The 23,671-nt window shown below is 44.6% G+C and overlaps 1 protein-coding gene across 1 annotated transcript in view; it reads left to right on the top strand.

Annotated features, from left to right (window-relative positions):
• The first annotated feature begins 2,608 nt into the window (after nt 1–2,608).
• Nucleotides 2,609–23,671, top strand: part of mao (monoamine oxidase) — a 200,912-nt gene continuing 179,849 nt past the window's right edge. Inside the window, exon 1 of the mRNA XM_067992899.1 lies at nt 2,609–2,777. Coding sequence (XP_067849000.1) covers nt 2,729–2,777 — 49 coding nt within the window. The 5' untranslated portion in view covers nt 2,609–2,728. The remainder of the gene's footprint in view (nt 2,778–23,671) is intronic.

Here is a 23,671-nt window from a genome sequence, read left to right as displayed (position 1 = left end):
GGTACCACACTTTAGGAAGGATGTTAAGGCCTTGGAGAGAGTGCAGAGGAGATTTACTAGAATGGTACCAGGGTTGAAAGACTTCAGTTATGTGGAGAGGCTAAAGAAGCTAGAATTGTTCTCCTTAAAGCAGAGAAGGTTAAGGGAAAATTTGATAGAGATGTTCAAAATTATGAAGGGTTTTGATAAGAGTAAATAAGGAGAAGCTGTTTCCAGTAGCAGAAGATTCTGTAACCAGAGGACACAGATTTGAGGTAATTGGTAAAAGAACCAGAGGCGACAAGAGGAAAATGTTTTTACGCAGTGAGTTGTTATGATCTGGAATGCACTGCCTGATAGGGTGGTGGAAGCAGATTCAATAGTAACTTTCAAAAGGGAATTGGATAATATTTGAAGGGAGAAAATTTGCAGGGATGTGAGGAAAGGGCAGTGGAGTGGGACTAATTGGATAGCTCTTTCAAAGAGCCGGCACAGGCAAGATAGGCCAAATTGCCTCATTCTGTGCTGTATCATTCTATGATCCTATGATCTCTCTTACTCTCCAGATAGCCCGGCAACACCAGACTTTAGTCCCAGCACTAGCAATCCTTCCCTCCCCTGCTTCACAAGCCTCTCCTCCAATAACAATGGGTCACTCCTTCTGCCAGCACTCACACCCTCAAGATCTGCTACCTCAAAAACAGGAGGAGGTCCAGCAACTTTGAAACTTTGGCTTCAATGGAAGATACTGCCATGACATCATTGGCAGAGGGAGGACACGCAGTGTTAGAAATGGCCAAGCTCAGCAGGGTGTTTGGGCATTTCCCCTTCCTTTTCTCTTGACGCTCTAGCTCACACATGTGGCTGCATTGTGCTACTAATCAGCTGCTATTGCTTACCCTTCCCATTACATTTTGGGCCCTGCAGCCATTCAGACGGAGGGGTAACAACATGCCTTAAGAGGCACCATCACTCGTTCATACCTTTCCAAACACCAGCACAGAAATCGGCACCACAGGTGGCATAATGTTAGACAGGTACACACCGAGGGAGTCAATGAGAGGAACAGGTAAAATGGAAAGGGGAACAGGAAGTAGTTTGGGTGGGGTAGGCGACCAGAGAAGAGGATGAGACATGGGACAACTGTGGTAAGCAATGTAAGAGATGCCTAAAACGGAGAAGGGTTGAAGCTGTGGGCCGTGTGGGAGAGGTGTTGACCCTGGGATAGTGGCAGTGGAGTAACATCGAATGGGATGGGGAGCCAGAGAAGGGCATGTTGCATTAGTGAAGAGTGAAGGAGTGATGAAAGGAGCTGGGAGTGCAAGAGGAGGGAGAAGTGGGAGATGGGGACGGCCGGAGGTGAAAGGGGGCAGAGTGAACTGGGTATCAGAGAGGTGGGGGAAATAAAAACAGAAAATGCTGGAAATACATAGCAGTCCGTAAAAGATACATGCACGTAAGTGGAAACTTTGATTTACATGTACAATCCTTAGTGAAAGGTATAACAACAACAACTTGCATTTATAGCGCATCTTTAACAGAGTAAAACCTCCCAAGGTGCTTCATAGGAGTGATTATCAAACAAAATTTGACACTAAGCCACATAAGGAGATATTAGGACAGGTGACCAAAAACTTGGTCAAAGAGGTAGGTTTTAAGGAGTGTCAAATGAGAGAGATGTGGAGAGGTTTAGGGAAGGAAATCCAAAGCTTAGGAGTTAGGCAGCTGAAGGCACGGCTGCCAATGGTGGAGCGATTAAAATTGGGGATACGCAAGAAGCAAGAATTGGAGGAGCGCACAGATCTCGGAGGGTTGTAGGGCTGGAGGAGGTTACAGAAATAGGGAGGGGAGAGGCCATGGATGGATTTGTATACATGGTTAAAACAAAGTTCATTAGGAAGGAGTCTGAGTGAACCAAAGTTCTAGACCTGGCCAATGGCCGAAGGAAAAGACTGGAGTCCGTCTGGTCGAGACTTGAATGGACAAATTAAAAATAAATTGTACATTTTTAAATATTTTGCAATGCCTAAAAGGGGCCACTTTTAACCAGTTGAACGGCTGGGATCCTGGGAAGGGGCTGTGACGGACTGAACTGTAAGAAGATCAGCTTCAATTAATTGCAACAGCGGACGCTTCAGAGAAGGAGCTGCACGTTTGGGTCCGAGTGACGATCCCAAAAAAGGAGCTGCACGTAGGGTGCGAGTGACGAGCCCAAAGAAGGATCTGCACGTAGGGTCCGAGTGACGAGCCCAGAGGTGGAGCTGCACGCTGGGTCCGAATGACGAGCCCAGAGGTGGAGCTGCACGCTGGGTCCGAGTGACGAGCCCAAAGAAGGAGCTGCATACTGGGGTCCGAGTGACGAGCCCAGAGGCGGAGCTGCACGCTGGGGTCCGAGTGACGAGCCCAAAGAAGGAGCTGCATGCTGGGGTCCGAGTGACGAGCCCAGAGGCGGAGCTGCACGCTGGGGTCCGAGTGACGAGCCCAAAGAAGGAGCTGCATGCTGGGGTCCGAGTGACGAGCCCAGAGGTGGAGCTGCACGCTGGGGTCCGAGTGACGAGCCCAAAGAAGGAGCTGCATGCTGGGGTCCGAGTGACGAGCCCAGAGGTGGAGCTGCACGCTGGGGTCCGAGTGACGAGCCCAGAGGCGGAGCTACACGAGTGGGACCTCTCAGAGGCTCACTGCCGTACACGGCCCCTGTTATCGTTACTTGGTTGAACGTTCCTTCCAAGGACGAAGCTACGGCGGCAACATGGCAAGCAACAAATGTGACGTGATTGTCATCGGCGGCGGCATCTCAGGTCAGTCTCAACTTCATTTAAAATTGCTTTCGTGCAAAAGAGACGAGATGAAAATACGAAAAAGTGCAAACAAACCCCTTTGAAATGGATGTGAAACGAAGTGCAATCTGCATCTGTGCTAGTTTGACCTTTCAGTAGTTGCCAATACTGACCGTTTGCAATAAATAGGGATTTTTTTTGAAGGGTGAGTTTAGGGTCAATCCTGAGCTGTGGTTGATACTCACCCGAAGCCCTTGATCGGAAAGATATTGAGGGAAGTGTGAAAATCGGTCAGATCCCGCCGATCTGTGGATCCAGCTTCGTCCTGCGTCAGAATTATATATTTTTCATATCAGCATTTTTTATTTCTGATCTGCTCAACATGGTCATTAAATAAAGACTAATTACAGTGTTTATATATACCGCACTCTAATAAACAGCTATCAAAAGACTAACGGAATACACCATTTTATACAAACATTCATTTCGAGAGACGTGCGCCTCCTTGGTGTGTTATTTTAAAGCTACCGTTACACAGTTTTTTTAATAATTGTATCCTTGTGATTAGTTCTGTGCTATAATGCGGGCCTTTTGATTTGCGGTTGTGCAATATGTTACACTATTTCTTAACTGCGCGGCTTTTGACTGTCAAATTGTTATCGCATTTAGTTCTGCGTTAAACTGCAATGCTAATATTGATTTTAATACCAGAAAAATGATTTATCAAAATGCATTTTCTGTCTTTTTAACCACACATCTATATAGATTGTGTCGAAGTGTTTTCCCGTATTGTACTGGCATTCAGTGGAGAGAACGATCGGGCTGATTGCTGAGTTGCATTTTTTAATCCAGTTATGTTGATATTGGTTTCACGTGTAGAGTTGGAGTCAATTCTCGCAATCAACAGGTTTTCGAAAGCAAAAAAATATAGCAGTGTAAACAGAACCGAGCAGCTTAACCGCTTCAATCATGAGTTTGCAGCCAAATGTGATAAGCAAGAAACTGTTATTCTGTAGATAGTGAAGTTCCGATGTCAGAATCTACACCAAAATACCTTTCCAATTGTATTCCATGTATGTAACCGCCTTATGTCCATCCATTCATATATTTGAGTTAGGGTATCCAAGTACTCATCTTTCTGCCTTCTGAATTTTTTTAATAGGGTCTGATGCAAACATATCTTCAATTAACTTAATTTCACATTCTGTTCCCTTAAACAGTGTCAAGTGTTATGAAACACATCAAATTACTCCTAGATATATTTCAATCATTAAAATGAGCATTGCAATTCAGTTAGAAATCCCAGCACTACATTATTGTAATAATGAAAACAAACTTTGTCTTAGATTAGTGGATCGCACCAAACTTAATAATGTGTTCTCATTATTGGGATCTCAATGTGTAGGTGATTAGGAGTGAGAATCTGCATCCTGTCATTCCATGATGCAGCCTGAGAACCCATCCAGAGCCATGTGACCTGAGGAGATTACACTATTGTTTGGGGATTCAGAGTACAGAACCAGTAGCATGGACTCTCCGGTCCCTTGGCTCCAGATTGGCTTTCTATGGAGTGGCCTAGGAGGGAGGAAGGCCTGACCGCAAAAAAGATGTCAAGCCAGATTTTTCTTTTTATGGTATAAAATAGGGGAATACCCTGATTAAAAATACTTGTAGATTTACTTTCCCCTTTGTGATCCCAGAACAGACAATAATGTGTTATACCTCAGTCATACAGTCTGCTTCTCTGTTTTGACTTCAAATGGAAAAGGAAAGCTAGAGGGATTAGCACTGTGTATAGGTGAAAATGCAGGCTTCTGTGTGTTTGACTCTGCTGCCCCTGAAACCAGGCTTGCCAGAGGAACCTAAATGAAGCTCATGGACTTCTTTGTCATTAAGAATGAGACTATCTGTTCAGCAGTCTCTGCTGCAACCCCCCTCCTCCCGCCTTGCCCACAAAGCCAAACTTCCCCCAATGTTCCCCGCTACCCTAACCCTGAACCCTCATCTTTCTCTATTTTTATTTTATCACCCATCATTCCCTCACTGAGCTCATCTTGTCCATGATCCACTTCTTGCTCTTTCGACCCCATTCCCACTAAACTGCTGACCACCCAACTGTTATAACTGGAAGGATGGAATACTGGAGCCTGGTCTTCAGTTGCTTCCAAGCCTTTATTCACAGAGATTCCCCTTACACACACACCACACCCTAGCTAAGCTCTTCAATAAAAAGGATACAAGAGAGTCCCCAATTGATACCTAACACCTGAATACAATTAACACTAATTGATATAAATCATACAATTAACACCAGCTTCCATTCTTGGACCCCCATGCCAACTGACATTGTGAATGCTTCCCTCTCCTCAGGTATTGTCCCCTCCTTTTCAAAACTCCCATCATCAACCAACTCAAAAAAGCCACCCTCGATCCCTCTGTCCTTGCAAACTACTGCTCCATCTCCTCCCCAAATCGCTTGAATGTGTCGTCATGTCCAAAATCCTTGTCCACAATTCCATGTTTGAATTTCTTTGTTCAGGCTTCTGCCCTGCTGAAACGACCCTAATCAAAGTCACACAAGAGATCCTCCATTACTGTGACCTTGGAGCACATGCCCTGCTCATCCTTCTCGATCAGTCTGCAGCCGATGATACGGTTGACCACCCCATCCTTCTCCAATGCCTCGCCTCCATTGTCCAACTGAGTGGGACTGCCTCACCTGGTTCCACTCTCACCTATCCGATCATAGCCACAGCATCTCCAGCATTGGCTTCTCTTTCCACCCCAGCACCGCTACCTCTGGCATCCCCCAAGGACCTAACTTTGGCCCTCCTGCTCTCCCTCATCTACATGCTGCCCATTTATGACATCATATGGTGACATTGGGGGGAATTTTAACCCCCAAGAATGGCTGGATTGGGGGCAGGAGGGAGGCAAAAATTTTAAATTTCTCGAACTCGACCCCAACCCACCTCCAACCCACCCAGTTTCGGTTTTAACGGAGGCAGGTCGGGGGGCTGGTGACCAATCTGCTCTCAGGAGGCGGGTAGGTCTGTAAAATCTTTTAAGGAGGCTGCGTGCCTCTATTTTACCTAAATTTTTATTTTTAACCCACGGAAGCCTGGTTTCCCGGGCTGCGGGAAACCCAACAGTTGAAAGGAGACGAGAAGGGCCAGATCCATGAGGTAAGTGCATTTACATCACTGCTTGTGGGCCTACAGGAGCAGGAGTACCTCCCCTGGCACCCCCAAGCTAACCTCTTTACACATCCCGCGATCGGACCCCGCAATGTCTGACTGCCCACACTCTCCCCACGATCTCTGACTTTTAAAAAAATCTTTCATGGGATGTGGGCATCGCTGGTGAGGCCAGCATTTATTGCCCATCCCTAATTGCCCTTGAGAAGGTGGTGGTGAGCCGCCTTCTTGAACCGCTGCAGTCCCTGTGGTGAAGATTCTCCCACAGTGCTGTTAGGAAGGGAGTTCCAGGATTTTGACCCAGCGACGATGAAGGAAAGGCGATATATTTCCAAGTCGGGATGGTGTGTGACTTGGAGGGGAACGTGCAGGTGGTTCCCATGTGCCTGCTGCCCTTGTCCTTCTAGGTGGTAGGGGTTGCAGGTTTGGGAGGTGCTGTCGGAGAAGCCTTGGCGAGTTGCTGCAGTGCATCCCGTGGATGGTACACACTGCAGCCACACTGCGCCGGTGGTGAAGGGAGTGAATGATTAGGTGGTGGATGGGGTGCAAATCAAGCGGACTGCTTTGTCCTGGATGGTGTCGAGCTACTTGAGTGTTGTTGGAGCTGCACTCATCCAGGCAAGTGGAGAGTATTCCATCACACTCCTGATTTGTGCCTTGTAGATGGTGGAAAGGCTTTGGGAAGTCAGGAGGTAAGTCACTCGCGGCAGAATACCCAGCCTCTGACCTGCTCTCGTAGCCACAGTATTTATATGGCTGGTCCAGTTAAGTTTCTGGTCAATGGTGACCCCCAGGATGTTGATGGTGGGGGATTCGGTGATGGTAATGCTGTTGAATGTCAAGGGGGGGTGGTTAGACTCTCTCTTGTTGGAGATGGTCATTGCCTGGCACTTGTCTGGCGCGAATGTTACTTGCCACTTATGAGCCCAAGCCTGGATGTTGTCCAGGTCTTGCTGAATGCGGGCATGGACTGCTTCATTATCTGAGGGTTTGCGACTGCTGCCCCCCCCCCCCAAACCGTGATCTCTGGCTGCTCACTGCAATCTTCGACTGCCCCCACGTTCACCCCTCGATGCCCAACTCCGACCTACCTTCTATCCGATCCTCGGCTGCGTTCCCACCCGACAGGCAGTCAGCCTGTCAATCAAGCTGGTTGTTGGGCGAAACCTTTGGAAACATTTTTAAACCGGTTCTACCATTAAATTCAGTGGAATCTGTGGGAAACCCTTACTTCTGGGTTTCCTGTTTGCAAACCCTCCCCCCACTCTCTTCCTGGCTCCAAATAAATATCGGTGCCATTGTGTCAGATTCCACATGTAAGCTGGTGCCACACAGCTCTACTTCTCCACCAGCTCTCTCAGCCCGTCCACTGCCTCTATTATCAGCCTGCTTGTCCGAATCCAATCTTGGATGAGCCACAATTTCCTTCAGTTAAACATTGGGAAGACTGAAGCCATTGTCTTCTGCCCCTGCCTCAAACTCCGTAGTCTTGCCACTGACTCCATCCCACTCCCCACCCACTATCTCAGGTTGAAGCCGACTGTTTGAACATCAGCGAGCTGAGCTTCCGACCCCATATCCTCTCCATCACAAAGACCGCCTCTGTAACACCGCCTTTCTCAGCACATCTGCTTACAAAACTCATGCTCTGTCATTTCCAGAATTGACTGTTCCAATGCTATCCTGGCTGACCTCCCATCCTCTACCCTCCATAAACTTCAGATCATCTAAAATTCTGCTGCCCGTATCCTATCCCAGTGTTGACCAATTGAAATTGCTGACCTACCACAAGGGTGGTTACAGTGACATAATTTTAGCTACATGCACTCATTTTAGTAGAAAATGCCTTATATACAACATCTTGCATTGATATAGCGCCTTTAATGTCATAAAACGTCCCAAGGTGTAAGCGAAATTCAACAAAAATTGACACCGAGCCAAAGAAGGGCACATTAGGGCAGGTGACCAAAATCTTGGTTAGAGATAGGTTTTAAGGAGCGTCACGAAGGAGGAGAGAGAGATGGAGAGGCGGAGATGGTTTAGGTTCAGCAATGCCTCGATTTTAAAATTCTCATCCTTATGTTCTAATCCCTCCATGGCCTTATCCCTCCCTGTCTCTGTAGCCTCCTCCAGCTCTGTAAGAACTCTGTGTTCCTCCAGCTCTGGCCTTTTGTGCATCCCCCACTACCTTTGCCCCACCATTGGTAGCCAGGCCTTCAGCTGTCTAGGCTCCAAGCTCTGGAATCCCCTCCTTAAACTCTTCCACTCTTCCACTGTCTCCTCATTTAAGACCCTCCGTATAACCTACCTCTTTGACCAAGCTTCTGGTCACCTCTCCTAATATTTCCTTTGGCTCGGTCTCAATTTCTCTCTTATTAAACTTCATTAAAGGTACTATATAAATGCAAGTTGTTGTTGGCTTGGATTACTATGGGAGGTGAGGCAGTGCCGGTGTTGCCCAGTCTTTTACAATGTTTTAAGATAGGAGGTCGTGTTTCAGGACATCATCATGCCGTAGTGGTAGCAAAGACATTTTTCAGATTGGACAATATTCTACAACCAAGGCAATAACTATATAAAGAGTTATGCCTTTGGCATTTTACTGGGATTGTGGCATAAAGTAGCAGGTTAAGCAATTATTCTACTCAGAGACTCAGTGGGACCTTCAGATGGAGTTTGAATATGGAATAAAGAAGGGTAATGAACTTGAGTTGGGAATATTGGATGCAGCACTCCAGCTGCAAAGTCACCCACTGTTGATTTGTGGACAAAGGTATCCGCTCTTGCATGAAGCAGATCTGTGCCAGAAAATAATGGAACTAACAATTTGACAAGTTGATGCTTTGCTGGATATCACTTAAAGCCATTTATGGTCATTTTCCCTTCCACAGAAATTGGCAATCTGCCAATCGAGTTCTTCAAAGATGAAGCGTGGATCATAAACCGGGGGCAACTGGAAACAGTATAGCAATCTAAGGAGAATATCCATTTTAAGCAAAAGCAGTCAGCCCAGGAGCAAGTTCCTTTAGGCCAAAACCTTATGAATTATACATGAAATGGGAGGGCAACAATGGAAATAACATGGGGACTATGAGCAAAAAAGAAATTGTTCCTCAAGTATAAAACTACAGGTAGCACAATGAACCGAGATAAATATAAAAACATGGAAAGGAGGCTAAGAAATTGGTGGAAAGCTAAAGCAGAAAATGAGGATAGGATAGTGGGCAATGTCAAGCATTTCTATAAATATATATTCATAGCAAGCAAGTAAAAAAAAATGGTGGGGCCATTGAAAGATCCCAAAGGTGACATGATATCAAGTGGCCAGATAGCAAAAATACTAAATGGATTATTTTCTGTGGTAATGGAGGTACCTATAGACAGTCTTCCCAACACAGAAACGGAGTTTCTTGGGGTCGGAGGAAGTCCTAAAATAAAATAGAAATTTCAGGTAAGGCTTCATATGAGGGTACTTAAAGGAATGCCTAGTTAAATTGGCCATATTTTTGCCACTATCTATAGGGAATCATTAGAAACAGGAGTAGGAAGGTCGCTAACATAAGATCAATTTTTTTTAAAAGGGGCATAGGAATGATCTAGGGATCTACAGGCCTTTGAGCCTAATATTTGTGAGTAAAGTATTAGAAGGCATCTTGAATGAGGAGATAATGAAACATCTAGATTGGCATAGTGCAATAAAGAGGAGTCAGCAAGGATTTATGGAGAGAGGTCTTAGAATCATAGAATGGTTACAGCATGAAAGGAGGCCATTCAGCCCGTCGAGTCCGTGCCTGCTCTCTGCAAGAGCAATCCAGCTAGTCCCACTTTCCTGCCCTTTCCCCGTAGACCTGCAAATTTTTTCCCATCAAGTACCTTTCCAATTCCCTTTTGAAAGCTTCATTTTGAGTCTGCCTCCACCACCCCCTCAGGCAGTGCATTACAGATCCTAACCACTCGCTGTGTAAGAAAGTTTTTCATGTCGCCTTTGGTTCTTTTGCCAATCACCTTAAATCTATGCCCTCTGGTTCTTGACCCTTCTGCCAATGGGAACAGTTTCTCTCTATCTACTCTGTCTCGACCCTTCATGATTTTGAATAGTCTATCAAATCTTCTCGCAACCTTCTCTGTTCCAAGGAGAACAACCCCAGCTTCTCCAGTCTATCCACGTAACTGAAGCTGTACAAAACCCTGGTTAGACTGCACCTGGAGTACTGTGAGCTGTTCTGGGCACTGCACCTGCGGAAGGACATATTGGCCCTGGAGGGAGTGCAGCGTAGGTTTACTAGAATGACACCCGGACTTCAAGGGTTAAGTTATGAGGAGAGATTACACAAATTGGGGTTGTATTCTCTAGAGTTTCGAAGGTTAAGGGAAGATCTGATCGAAGTTTATAAGATATTAAGGGGAACAGATAGGGTGGATAGAGAGAAACTATTTCCGCTGGTTGGGGATTCTCGGAGCAGGGGACACAGTCTAAAAACTAGAGCCAGACCTTTCAGGGGTGAGATTAGAAAACATTTATACACAGAAAGGGTTGTAGAAGTTTGGAACTCTCTTCCGCAAATGGCAATTGATACTAGCTCAATTGCTAAATTTAAATCTGAGATAGATAGCTTTTTTGGCAACCAAAGGTATTAAGGGATATGGGCCAAAGGCAGATATATGGAGTTAGATCACAAATCAGCCATGATCTTATCAAATGGCGGAGCAGGCACGAGGGGCTGAATGGCCTACCTCTGTTCCTATGTTCCTTGATCCTTGGAACCATTCTAGTAAACCTCTTCTGTACCCTCTCTAAGGCCTTCACATCCTTCCTAAAGTGCGGTGCCCAGAACTGGACACAATACTCCAGTTATGGTCAAACCGTTGCTTTTTAATGGTTCATCATGATTTGCTTTTGTACTCTGTGCCTCTATTTATAAAGCCCAGGATTCTGTATGCTTTTTTAACTGCTTTCTCAACCTGCCCTGCCATATTTGTGCACATATAGCCCCAGATCTCTCTGTTCTTGCACCCCTTTTAGAAATGTACCCTTTAGTTTATATTGCCTCTCCTCGTTCTTCCTATCAAAATGTATCACTTCACACTTTTCTGCGTTAAATTTCATCTGCCACGTGTCCCCCTTTGCCACCAGCACGTCCATATCCTCTTGAAGTCTATCACTGTCCTCCTCACTGTTCACTACATTTCCAAGTTTTGTGTTAGCTGCAGATTTTGAAATTGTGCCCCATACACCCAAGTCCAAGTCATTAATCTTTATCAAGAAAAGCAGTGGTCCAAGTACCGACCCTTGGGGAACACCATTGTATACCTCCCCCCAGTCCGAAAAACAACCGTTGACCACTGCTCTCTGTTTCTTGTCACTTAGCCAATTTCGTATCCATGCTGTCACTGCCCCTTTTATTTTATGGGCTTCAACTTTGATGACTAGTCTATTATGCGGCACTTTATCAAACGCCTTTTGGAAGTCCATATACACCACATCAACCGCATTGCCCTCATCAAAAACTCAATCAAGTTAGTTAAACACGATGTGCCTTTAACAAATCAGTGCTGGCTTTCCTTAATTAATCCATACTTTTCCAAGTGACCATTAACTTTGTCCCTGATTATCGTTTCTAAAAGTTTCCTCACCAAGGTTAAACTGACTGGCCTGTAGTTGCTGGGTTTATTCTTATACCCTTTTTTGAACAAGGGTGTAACATTTGCAACTCTCCTGTCCTCTGGCACCACCCCTGTATCTAAGGATGATTGGAAGATTATGGCCAGCACCTCCGCAATTTCCACCCTTACTTCCCTCAGCAACCTTGGATGCATCTCATCTGGACTTGGTGACTTATCTACTTTAAGTACAGTTAGCCTTTCTAGTACCTCCTCTTTATTAATTTTTAGCCCATCCAGTATCTCAGCTACTTCTTCTTTTACTGTGACTTTGGCAGCATCTTCTTCCTTGGTAAAGACAGATGCAAAGTATTCATTTAGTACCTCAGCCATGCCCTCTGCCTCCATGCGTAGATCTTTATGATCCCACCCCTCCTCTTACGTTTACTGTTTATGTACCTATAGAAGACTTTTGGTTTCTCTTTTATGTTAGATGCCAGTCTATTCTCATACTCTCTCTTTGCCCCTCTTATTTCCTTTTCATTCCCCCTCTGAACTTTCGATATTCAGCCTGGTTCTCACTTGTATTTATCAACCTGACATTTGTCACATGCCCCTTTTTTCTGCTTCATCTTACTCTCTATCTCTTTCGTCATCCACGGAGCTCTGGCTTTAGTTGCCCTACCTTTCCCCCTTGTGGGAATGTACCTAGACTGTACCTGAACCATCTCTTCTTTAAAGGCCGCCCATTGTTAATTACAGTTTTGCCTGTCAATCTTTGATTCCAATTTACCCGGGCGAGATCCGTTCTCAACCCACTGAAATTGGCCCTCCTCCAATTGAGTTTTTTTACTCTAGATTGCTCCTTGTCCTTTCCCGTAGCTAATCTAAACCTTATGATACTATGATCGCTGTTCCCTAAATGTTTCCCCACTGACACTTACTCCACTTGGCCTACCTCATTTCCCAGAACTAGATCCAGCAATGCCTCCTTCCTCATTGGGCCAGAAACGTACTGGTCAAGAAAGTTCTCCTGAACACACTTCAAAAATTCCTCCCCCTCTTTGCCCTTTTACTATTACTATCCCAGTCTATATTAGGATAGTTGAAGTCCCCCATTATCATTACTCTATGGCTCTTGCACCTCTCTGTAATTTCCCTGCAAATTTGTTCCTCTATATCCTTCCCACTAGTTGGTGGCCTGTAGAATACACCCAGTAGTGTAAGGGTACCTCTATTGTTTCTTAACTCTAACCAAATAGATTCTGTCCTTGACTCCCTCCAGGACATCCTCTTTCTGCAGCACTCCAATATTCTCCTTAATCAATACTGCCACCTCCCCTCCTTTCTTTCCGTCCCTATGTTTCCTGAAAGCCTTGTATCCAGGAATATTTAGTACCCAATCCTGCCCTTTCTTGAGCCAGGTCTCCGTTATCGCCACAACATCATATTCCCATGTGGCTCATTGCGCCTACAGCCCACCAACCTTGTTTACTACGCTTTGTGCGTCTACACACATGCACTGTAAACCTATCTTAGACCTTTTATTCTCTCTTAGTCTGATCCCAGCTAATACCATACTATTTTTTACTCCAGTGCTATCTGGCTCTCCCAATCCTTTGTGCACTTTGTTTCTCCTTTCCAATGCCACATCCTAGTGCCTATCCCCATACCAAATTAATTGAAACCTTCCTCCACAGCACTAGCGAACCTCCCCGTGAGGACATTGGTCCCAGCTCTGTTGAGGTGCAACCCGTCTGGCCTGCACAGGTCCCAGTTCCCCCGAACTGATCCCAATGCCCCAGGAATCTAAAGCCCTCCCTCCTGCACTATCTCTCCAGCTACGCATCTGCTCTATCCTTCTATTTCTATACTCACCAGCGCGTGGCACTGGGAGCAATCCGGAGATTGCTACCTTTGAGGTCCTGCTTATTAATCTCTTTCCTAGCTCCCTAAAATCTGCCTGCAGGACCTCATTCCTCTTTCTACCTATGTCATTAGTACCGATGCGGACCACGACCTCAGGCTGTTCACCCTCCCCCCTCAGAATGTTCTGCAGCCGCCCAGTGACATTCTTGACCCTGGCACCAGGGAGGCAACATACCATCCTGGAATCGCGTCTGCGGCCGCAGAAACACCTGTCTGTTCCCCTAACTATAGAATCCCTTATCATTATTGATTTCCTGACCTCTCTCCTTCTTCCCCCGTACAGCTGAGCCACCCATGGTACTGTGGACTTGGCTCTGGCTGCACTCCCCAGAGGAACCCTCTCCCTCACCAGCGTACCGGTTAGAGAGTGAGATGCACTCAGGGGCCTCCTGCACTACCTGCCTGGCCCACCTTGTCTGAATGGCGGTAACCCAGTCCCTCTCTGCTTGCACTCTCTTAAACTGCGGGGTGACCACCTCCTGAAACGTGCTATCCACGTAGCTCTCAGCTTCGCGGATACACTGTTCTGACGCCAGCTGCTGCTCAAGCTCCAAAGCCCGGAGCTCGAGCTCCTCCAGCTGACGACACGTCCTGCACATGTGGTTGTCCAGGACACGAGAAGCATCCTGGAGTTCCCACATGGCACAGGATGTGCACTCGATGGGACTGAGGTGCCCTGCTATGCCTCTATTATAATATTAACTAAATTTAACAGAAATAAACTAAATACTTAAAAAAATCTCTTGCCTAAGAAACTAATGGAGTTCTTTGAGGAAATGACAGACCTTGTTAACAGTAGAATTTCTGCAAATGTGCTATATTTAGATTGTAGCTAAGCTTCTTATACTGTGCTGCATAAAGTAGTCATCCCACAGGGTAGGAAGGCACGAAATAGAATGCAAGCTTCTGAGGAAGGTTGAAAATTTGTTAAACCAGAGAAAACAAAAGTTGTTTTTGAATGGAGCTGTGGTATCACTAGTGGGATCCCACAGAGAGCACGGCTGTGGCTATTGCTACTTACAGTGTATATGAATGATTTGAAGCCGGGAACAAACAAAACTGGCTAATTTTGGACATGACACCAATTTTTTTTTGAGGAGGGGTCAAACAATATGGAACAGGGAAACCAAAAGGATCTGGAGAGGTTGGGAATATAGGCTGATAAATGATGTGGCATTTAATGTGGACAAATGCAGTGTAATGAGACTATGAAAGGGAACAAACAGTGAACATATAAACTAAATGGCTCTCTGCAGGACACAACACGAGTATTGGCAGAAAACTCACTGAAACCCACGACAAGTGTGCAGCAGTAGTGTGCATCTGGAAAGCTAACCAGATCTTGGGACGTTTAGCTAGAAGGATCAAGCACCAGATCTTGGTGATTTGAGTCTCAAAATTACTGTTAGTGATTTTAGTGTACAAATACTTAGAACATTTGTAAGACATTACTCTGTCCACTGTTTTAATGGGGATGTTAACCTGTTTATTTTAAATGGGTTAATAATCTACTAAAATAATGGCCAGAGGAATCTTCATATAAACATGTTAAAGGTTTGTGCAATGAAACCGCCAAAGTAATTCCTAGCCTTTGGTTACACCATTAACGTGCTGTCACTGTTAATGTCGGTCCACTGAAGATAATGTCTGATTAATGCCTAAACCAATATCATTCACCTGGGGAAAGACACAATTTTCCTCCTCTCTTGTCATTATTAGTTGTTGGAAATGCATAAGGAAATGTAGTAGAATTTATATTAGCTCAGTTTGATTTAGTTGCAGAATTTCTCAGTTGCTCTTTTGATTTTTGAATAGAAGAATTACAATTATAAGCACCTTGAAATGGTTTTTTCAATTATCGATTTATTTTGGAACAAAGTTTACTTGACAAATACCATTGACACTTGACAGCCATGTTAAAGTGTGTAGGTCAGTTTCAGTAACTTAGGCTTATATTTTCCTCTTCAGGTTACCTGATTTATTGATTTGGCTATTATTTTTCTCTAGGCATGACCTATGGAATATTTGTGTAGTTCATGGACATGCTGATAATATTTGACGCACAGCTCAGAGTTTGTTTAATATGGCGTGTACCAGGTGATTTCAACTGTCTAGCTTCCTGAGAACCATCTCCTTCCAATGAACTCTGTCTATGTTTATACACAGATAAAGATTTTTCACAATAAGGCTGATGACCTGTTCCTTTTCGTGCCCAGTCCTCCCCTTCATTTTTTTTAGGTTTTGCAACTTGTTGAGGATCTTCTCCCAGCTTCGCATGGCAGTAAATCTGAGTTCACCTTTTGGTAGTTTTCTGGAAGCTATGCTGGATCCTCAAGATATTTTAAAATTGTTCAGTTAAATTCTACAGGATAAGAACTATTAAACTTGTAATCTGCTAAAAGAGAAAATATCGGCAATAGGCTGCACAATAGAAGAGACAGAAAATGCTTGGACAAAATTTTTATTGTTGTTCATGAATTTATACAAAATTCCGCAGTATTGTTGACCATTTCACGAGAAAATCTCTCCCTCTGAATTCAGTCCTCTCTGTGTTGTAAAACAATGGGATAAATTTCAATTACAATTTATAACAGACCTTTATTACAAGTAGAGCTGAACTTCTATTTTGGTGTCTTGAGGGATGATTTTAGGAGGCAATTGTGGGGGCGGGGGGGCTCCGAAAATTGCGGAAATCCTGCTCAGGTTTGGAAGCTGGCTCCAAATCGCCGACTTCTAGGTTTCCTTAATTAATCCACACTTTTCCAAGTGACCATTAACTTTGTCCCTGATTATCGTTTCTAAAAGTTTCCTCACCAAGGTTAAACTGACTGGCCTGTAGTTGCTGGGTTTATTCTTATACCCTTTTTTGAACAAGGGTGTAACATTTGCAACTCTCCTGTCCTCTGGCACCACCCCTGTATCTAAGGATGATTGGAAGATTATGGCCAGCACCTCCGCAATTTCCACCCTTACTTCCCTCAGCAACCGTGGATGCATCTCATCTGGACCTGGTGACTTATCTACTTTAAGTACAGTTAGCCTTTCTAGTACCTCCTCTTTATTAATTTTTAGCCCATCCAGTATCTCAGCTACTTCTTCTTCTACTGTGACTTTGGCAGCATCTTCTTTCTTGGTAAAGACAGATGCAAAGTATTCATTTAGTACCTCAGCCATGCCCTCTGCCTCCATGCATAGATCTTTACGGTCCCACCCCTCCTCTTACGTTTACTGTTTATGTACCTATAGAAGACTTTTGGTTTCTCTTTTATGTTAGATGCCAGTCTATTCTCATACTCTCTCTTTGCCCCTCTTATTTCCTTTTCATTCCCCCTCTGAACTTTCTATATTCAGCCTGGTTCTCACTTGTATTTATCAACCTGACATTTGTCACATGCCCCTTTTTTCTGCTTCATCTTACTCTCTACCTCTTTCGTCATCCACGGAGCTCTGGCTTTAGTTGCCCTACCTTTCCCCCTCGTGGGAATGTACCTAGACTGTACCTGAACCATCTCTTCTTTAAAGGCCGCCCATTGTTAATTACAGTTTTGCCTGCCAATCTTTGATTCCAATTTACCCGGGCGAGATCCGTTCTCAACCCACTGAAATTGGCCCTCCTCCAATTGAGTTTTTTTACTCTAGATTGCTCCTTGTCCTTTCCCATAGCTAATCTAAACCTTATGATACTATGATCGCTGTTCCCTAAATGTTTCCCCACTGACACTTACTCCACTTGGCCTACCTCATTTCCCAGAACTAGATCCAGCAATGCCTCCTTCCTCATTGGGCCAGAAACGTACTGGTCAAGAAAGTTCTCCTGAACACACTTCAAAAATTCCTCCCCCTCTTTGCCCTTTACATTATTACTATCCCAGTCTATATTAGGATAGTTGAAGTCCCCCATTATCATTACTCTATGGCTCTTGCAACTCTCTGTAATTTCCCTGCAAATTTGTTCCTCTATATCCTTCCCACTAGTTGGTGGCCTGTAGAATACACCCGGTAGTGTAAGGGTACCTCTATTGTTTCTTAACTCTAACCAAATAGATTCTGTCCTTGACTCCCTCCAGGACATCCTCTTTCTGCAGCACTCCAATATTCTCCTTAATCAATACTGCCACCTCCCCTCCTTTCTTTCCGTCCCTATGTTTCCTGAAAGCCTTGTATCCAGGAATATTTAGTACCCAATCCTGCCCTTTCTTGAGCCAGGTCTCCGTTATCGCCACAACATCATATTCCCATGTGGCTCATTGCGCCTACAGCCCACCAACCTTGTTTACTACGCTTTGTGCGTCTACACACATGCACTGTAAACCTATCTTAGACCTTTTATTCTCTCTTAGTCTGATCCCAGCTAATACCATACTATTTTTTACTCTAGTGCTATCTGGCTCTCCCAATCCTTTGTGCACTTTGTTTCTCCTTTCCAATGCCACATCCTAGTGCCTATCCCCATACCAAATTAATTGAAACCTTCCTCCACAGCACTAGCGAACCTCCCCGCGAGGACATTGGTCCCAGCTCTGTTGAGGTGCAACCCGTCTGGCCTGCACAGGTCCCAGTTCCCCCGAACTGATCCCAATGCCCCAGGAATCTAAAGCCCTCCCTCCTGCACTATCTCTCCAGCCACGCATCTGCTCTATCCTCCTATTTCTATACTCACCAGCGCGTGGCACTGGGAGCAATCCGGAGATTGCTACCTTTGAGGTTCTGCTTATTAATCTCTTTCCTAGCTCCCTAAAATCTGCCTGCAGGACCTCATCCCTCTTTCTACCTATGTCATTGGTACCGATGCGGACCACGACCTCAGGCTGTTCACCCTCCCCCCTCAGAATGTTCTGCAGCCGCCCAGTGACATTCTTGACCCTGGCACCAGGGAGGCAACATACCATCCTGGAATCGCGTCTGCGGCCGCAGAAACACCTGTCTGTTCCCCTATCTATAGAATCCCTTATCATTATTGATTTCCTGACCTCTCTCCTTCTTCCCCCGTACAGCTGAGCCACCCATGGTACTGTGGACTTGGCTCTGGCTGCACTCCCCAGAGGAACCCTCTCCCTCACCAGCGTACCGGTTAGAGAGTGAGATGCACTCAGGGGCCTCCTGCACTACCTGCCTGGCCCACCTTGTCTGAATGGCGGTAACCCAGTCCCTCTCTGCATGCACTCTCTTAAACTGCGGGGTGACCACCTCCTGAAACGTGCTATCCACGTAGCTCTCAGCTTCGCGGATACACTGTTCTGACGCCAGCTGCTGCTCAAGCTCCAAAGCCCGGAGCTCGAGCTCCTCCAGCTGACGACACGTCCTGCACATGTGGTTGTCCAGGACACGAGAAGCATCCTGGAGTTCCCACATGGCACAGGATGTGCACTCGATGGGACTGAGGTGCCCTGCTATGCCTCTATTATATTATTAACTAAATTTAACAGAAATAAACTAAATACTTAAAAAAATCTCTTGCCTAAGAAACTAATGGAGTTCTTTGAGGAAATGACAGACCTTGTTAACAGTAGAATTTCTGCAAATGTGCTATATTTAGATTGTAGCTAAGCTTCTTATACTGTGCTGCATAAAGTAATCATCCCACAGGGTAGGAAGGCACGAAATAGAATGCAAGCTTCTGAGGAAGGTTGAAAATTTGTTAAACCAGAGAAAACAAAAGTTGTTTTTGAATGGAGCTGTGGTATCACTAGTGGGATCCCACAGAGAGCACGGCTGTGGCTATTGCTACTTACAGTGTATATGAATGATTTGAAGCCGGGAACAAACAAAACTGGCTAATTTTGGACATGACACCAATTTTTTTTTGAGGAGGGGTCAAACAATATGGAACAGGGAAACCAAAAGGATCTGGAGAGGTTGGGAATATAGGCTGATAAATGATGTGGCATTTAATGTGGACAAATGCAGTGTAATGAGACTATGAAAGGGAACAAACAGTGAACATATAAACTAAATGGCTCTCTGCAGGACACAACACGAGTATTGGCAGAAAACTCACTGAAACCCACGACAAGTGTGCAGCAGTAGTGTGCATCTGGAAAGCTAACCAGATCTTGGGACGTTTAGCTAGAAGGATCAAGCACCAGATCTTGGTGATTTGAGTCTCAAAATTACTGTTAGTGATTTTAGTGTACAAATACTTAGAACATTTGTAAGACATTACTCTGTCCACTGTTTTAATGGGGATGTTAACCTGTTTATTTTAAATGGGTTAATAATCTACTAAAATAATGGCCAGAGGAATCTTCATATAAACATGTTAAAGGTTTGTGCAATGAAACCGCCAAAGTAATTCCTAGCCTTTGGTTACACCATTAACGTGCTGTCACTGTTAATGTCGGTCCACTGAAGATAATGTCTGATTAATGCCTAAACCAATATCATTCACCTGGGGAAAGACACAATTTTCCTCCTCTCTTGTCATTATTAGTTGTTGGAAATGCATAAGGAAATGTAGTAGAATTTATATTAGCTCAGTTTGATTTAGTTGCAGAATTTCTCAGTTGCTCTTTTGATTTTTGAATAGAAGAATTACAATTATAAGCACCTTGAAATGGTTTTTTCAATTATCGATTTATTTTGGAACAAAGTTTACTTGACAAATACCATTGACACTTGACAGCCATGTTAAAGTGTGTAGGTCAGTTTCAGTAACTTAGGCTTATATTTTCCTCTTCAGGTTACCTGATTTATTGATTTGGCTATTATTTTTCTCTAGGCATGACCTATGGAATATTTATGTAGTTCATGGACATGCTGATAATATTTGACGCACAGCTCAGAGTTTGTTTAATATGGCGTGTACCAGGTGATTTCAACTGTCTAGCTTCCTGAGAACCATCTCCTTCCAATGAACTCTGTCTATGTTTATACACAGATAAAGATTTTTCACAATAAGGCTGATGACCTGTTCCTTTTCGTGCCCAGTCCTCCCCTTCATTTTTTTTAGGTTTTGCAACTTGTTGAGGATCTTCTCCCAGCTTCGCATGGCAGTAAATCTGAGTTCACCTTTTGGTAGTTTTCTGGAAGCTATGCTGGATCCTCAAGATATTTTAAAATTGTTCAGTTAAATTCTACAGGATAAGAACTATTAAACTTGTAATCTGCTAAAAGAGAAAATATCGGCAATAGGCTGCACAATAGAAGAGACAGAAAATGCTTGGACAAAATTTTTATTGTTGTTCATGAATTTATACAAAATTCCGCAGTATTGTTGACCATTTCACGAGAAAATCTCTCCCTCTGAATTCAGTCCTCTCTGTGTTGTAAAACAATGGGATAAATTTCAATTACAATTTATAACAGACCTTTATTACAAGTAGAGCTGAACTTCTATTTTGGTGTCTTGAGGGATGATTTTAGGAGGCAATTGTGGGGGCGGGGGGGCTCCGAAAATTGCGGAAATCCTGCTCAGGTTTGGAAGCTGGCTCCAAACCGCCGACTTCTAGGTTTCCCAAGGACCCACCTGTGTGCGCGTGGGTGATCCGTAAACGGAAGTCCCGCCGGCAATTAAAGCCAGCAGGATGATAGTTAAAGATCTAAATGTATCTCACTGAGGTACTTAAGACCCTCTCCCTGTGACAGAGTAAGTCATTAGAACGATTTTTAACTTACCTGGACGGCTTGCCCACCGTCTCTGAATCATGCCTGGTGAAACCAGATGTGAAGGGCTGGATGAGGGAACAAGAAACTAAATAAATTAAATAAAAAACCATGGAAGGAAGTTAAAACACAAAATGAATCTACCTTTGCACCCTATTCCGATGTCCAATGTCTCCCACTCTGATTGCCCCCTCTTCACCCACCTGATCTTCCCCCGATGTCCCCCTCTTCATCCCCCCGATGTCCGCCTCTTCATCCTCCGATCTTCTCCTCTTCTCCCCCCTCCCCCCCTCCCCGGTCTTCCAATCCAGCGCTGGATCTTCCATTCTCCCCCCCCCCCCCGGTCTTCCAGTCCAGCGCTGGATCTTCCATTCTCCCCCCCCCCCCCCCCCAGGTCTTCCAGTCCAGCGCTGGATCTTCCATTCTCCTCTCCCCCACCCCGTCTTCCGTTCCGGCGCCGGATGACGTCTCGCTCTCTTTCTTTCTCTCCCCCCTTCCCCTCTCGTTGCAGCTCCTGATGGCAGCCAGCCTGTCAATCAGGCTACCTGCCGGCCGCGAAACCCGGAGAGGACATTAATCATCATCAATCAACATGCGATCGTGTCGGAAACGGTAAGTTTTGTTCATGCGGGTTTGCCACACGCACCTTCACTCCCCTGCTGCCAACTCGCCACCATTGTAAAATCGAGTCCTTGGTGTGCAGAACTCACATATTGCTGATTCAGTTCCGAAGTAATTTTTCTTTTGTTTTCCAAACAGCACGTGCGTCAAAATGCAAGAGGACATTAATAAACTTGCAGAATGGGCGTGTAATTGGCAAATTAATTTCAATATAGATAAGTATGTGGTGTATTTTGGTGGGAAGAATAAGGAGGAAATATAATGCTTGAATAATAAGAGTCTGAATGGGATGGAGGAGCAAAGAGATCTAGGGATACACAAGTCACTAAAAGTAGTGACGCAGGTTAATAAGGCCATAAAAAGGCAAATCAAGCACTGGGGTTCATTTCTAGAGGGATAGAATTGAAAATCAGAGAAGTTATGTTAAACTTGTATAGAACCTTGGTTAGACCACACTTGGAGTACTGTGCACAGTTCTGGTCTCCATACTATAGAAAGGATATAGAAGCTTTGGAGAGGGTGCAAAAAAGATTCACAAGAACTGAGAAGATATACCTGTCAGGAAAGGCTGAATAGGCTGGGGCTCTTTTCTCTAGAAAATAGAAGGCTGACAGGTGACCTGATAGAGGTCTTTAAGATAATGAAAGGGTTTGATAGGGTAGACATAGAGAAAATGTTTCCATTTGTGGGGAGTCCAAAACTAGAGGTCATAAATATAAAATAGTCGCTAATAAATCCAATAGGGAATTCAGGAGAAACTTCTTTACCCAAAGAGTGGTAAGAATGTGGTACATGCTACCATAGGGAGTAGTTGAGGCAAATAGCATAGATACATTTAAGGGGAAGCTAGATTAAGCACATGAGGGAGAAAGGAATAGAAGAGTATACTGATAGGGTTAGATGAAGTAGGGAGGGAGGAGGCTCGTGTGGAACATAAGCGCCGGCATAGACCAGTTGGGCTGAATAGCCTGTTTTTGTGCTGTAGTTTTGATATAATTCAATGATTTGATTCTGTGTTCTGGTTTGATTCTGTATTACACAGATTATAGGATTTAGCTTTCAGAGCATTTTTTCCTTAAAGCTGTAATATCCCATTTGGAAATACAAACAGAAAAAATGCCTAAATAGTATTAAAACATTTGCACCATTTATGGAAACTTTGGTTTTATGATGGTTTCCCTTAAAAACCCTGGCCCCAAAGTTTCTGAGGCTGGAGAGGGCAGAACAGGTGATTTCCACCTAGGAGGGTATGAATTTGGGATGAAACACAGAATTTCTGCCTAATTTGTAATGACATCAAGTGGGCGTGTCTGGGGGAGTTCTCAGGCTTCCGTGGGAAATTCAGCCCTTATTCTGTGCTTCTGAGCTGAGAGCTGGTAAGCCCCAGCAGTAAATGTTATTGATCCTGGATGCCATTGATTACCTTTGAAATGCTTCCACATGCTCCCTTTGGATCCAGATGGTCTCTTGTTCTTTTTTTCGCCTTTCACAGGCCTTGGGGTCCACCTGTGGGAACATCTGGGTGCTATTGCAACATCCACCAGACGATCAGGGCAAGCTTGATGCATCTAGCCCAATCGGGCAAACAACCCTGTCCTCTAAATATGGGATGGGATCTGTAGCCACACCAGTAACTGGATATGGGTGGGAGCGTCCACTCCCCCGCACTTACGCTGTAAGAGTTGTCTCCAACCAATTTCAGGGTCAATGTGTAGAACATTCTGTGATGGAAAGCAGACCTGTGAAATTGAGTATTACAAGGCAATTTACTCAACTGCATTATTTTCTGGTGACCAGTTGTTCATATAATCATCTAATAAACTTCCAGTAATTGGGTCACTGTCATTTAATCCTTCAGTATGGATATCATCATGCATCAACCACATTCTGCCATCAGCACTCATTTTGACAGCTGCATTTTGATTGGAAGGGGGAGGAGAAAAGAGATGAAAAACAAATAAAATT

This window comes from Heptranchias perlo, chromosome 11 (assembly GCF_035084215.1).
Source record: "Heptranchias perlo isolate sHepPer1 chromosome 11, sHepPer1.hap1, whole genome shotgun sequence".
NCBI classification, from domain to species: domain Eukaryota; kingdom Metazoa; phylum Chordata; class Chondrichthyes; order Hexanchiformes; family Hexanchidae; genus Heptranchias; species Heptranchias perlo.
This window is presented reverse-complemented; position numbering and strand designations above follow the sequence as displayed.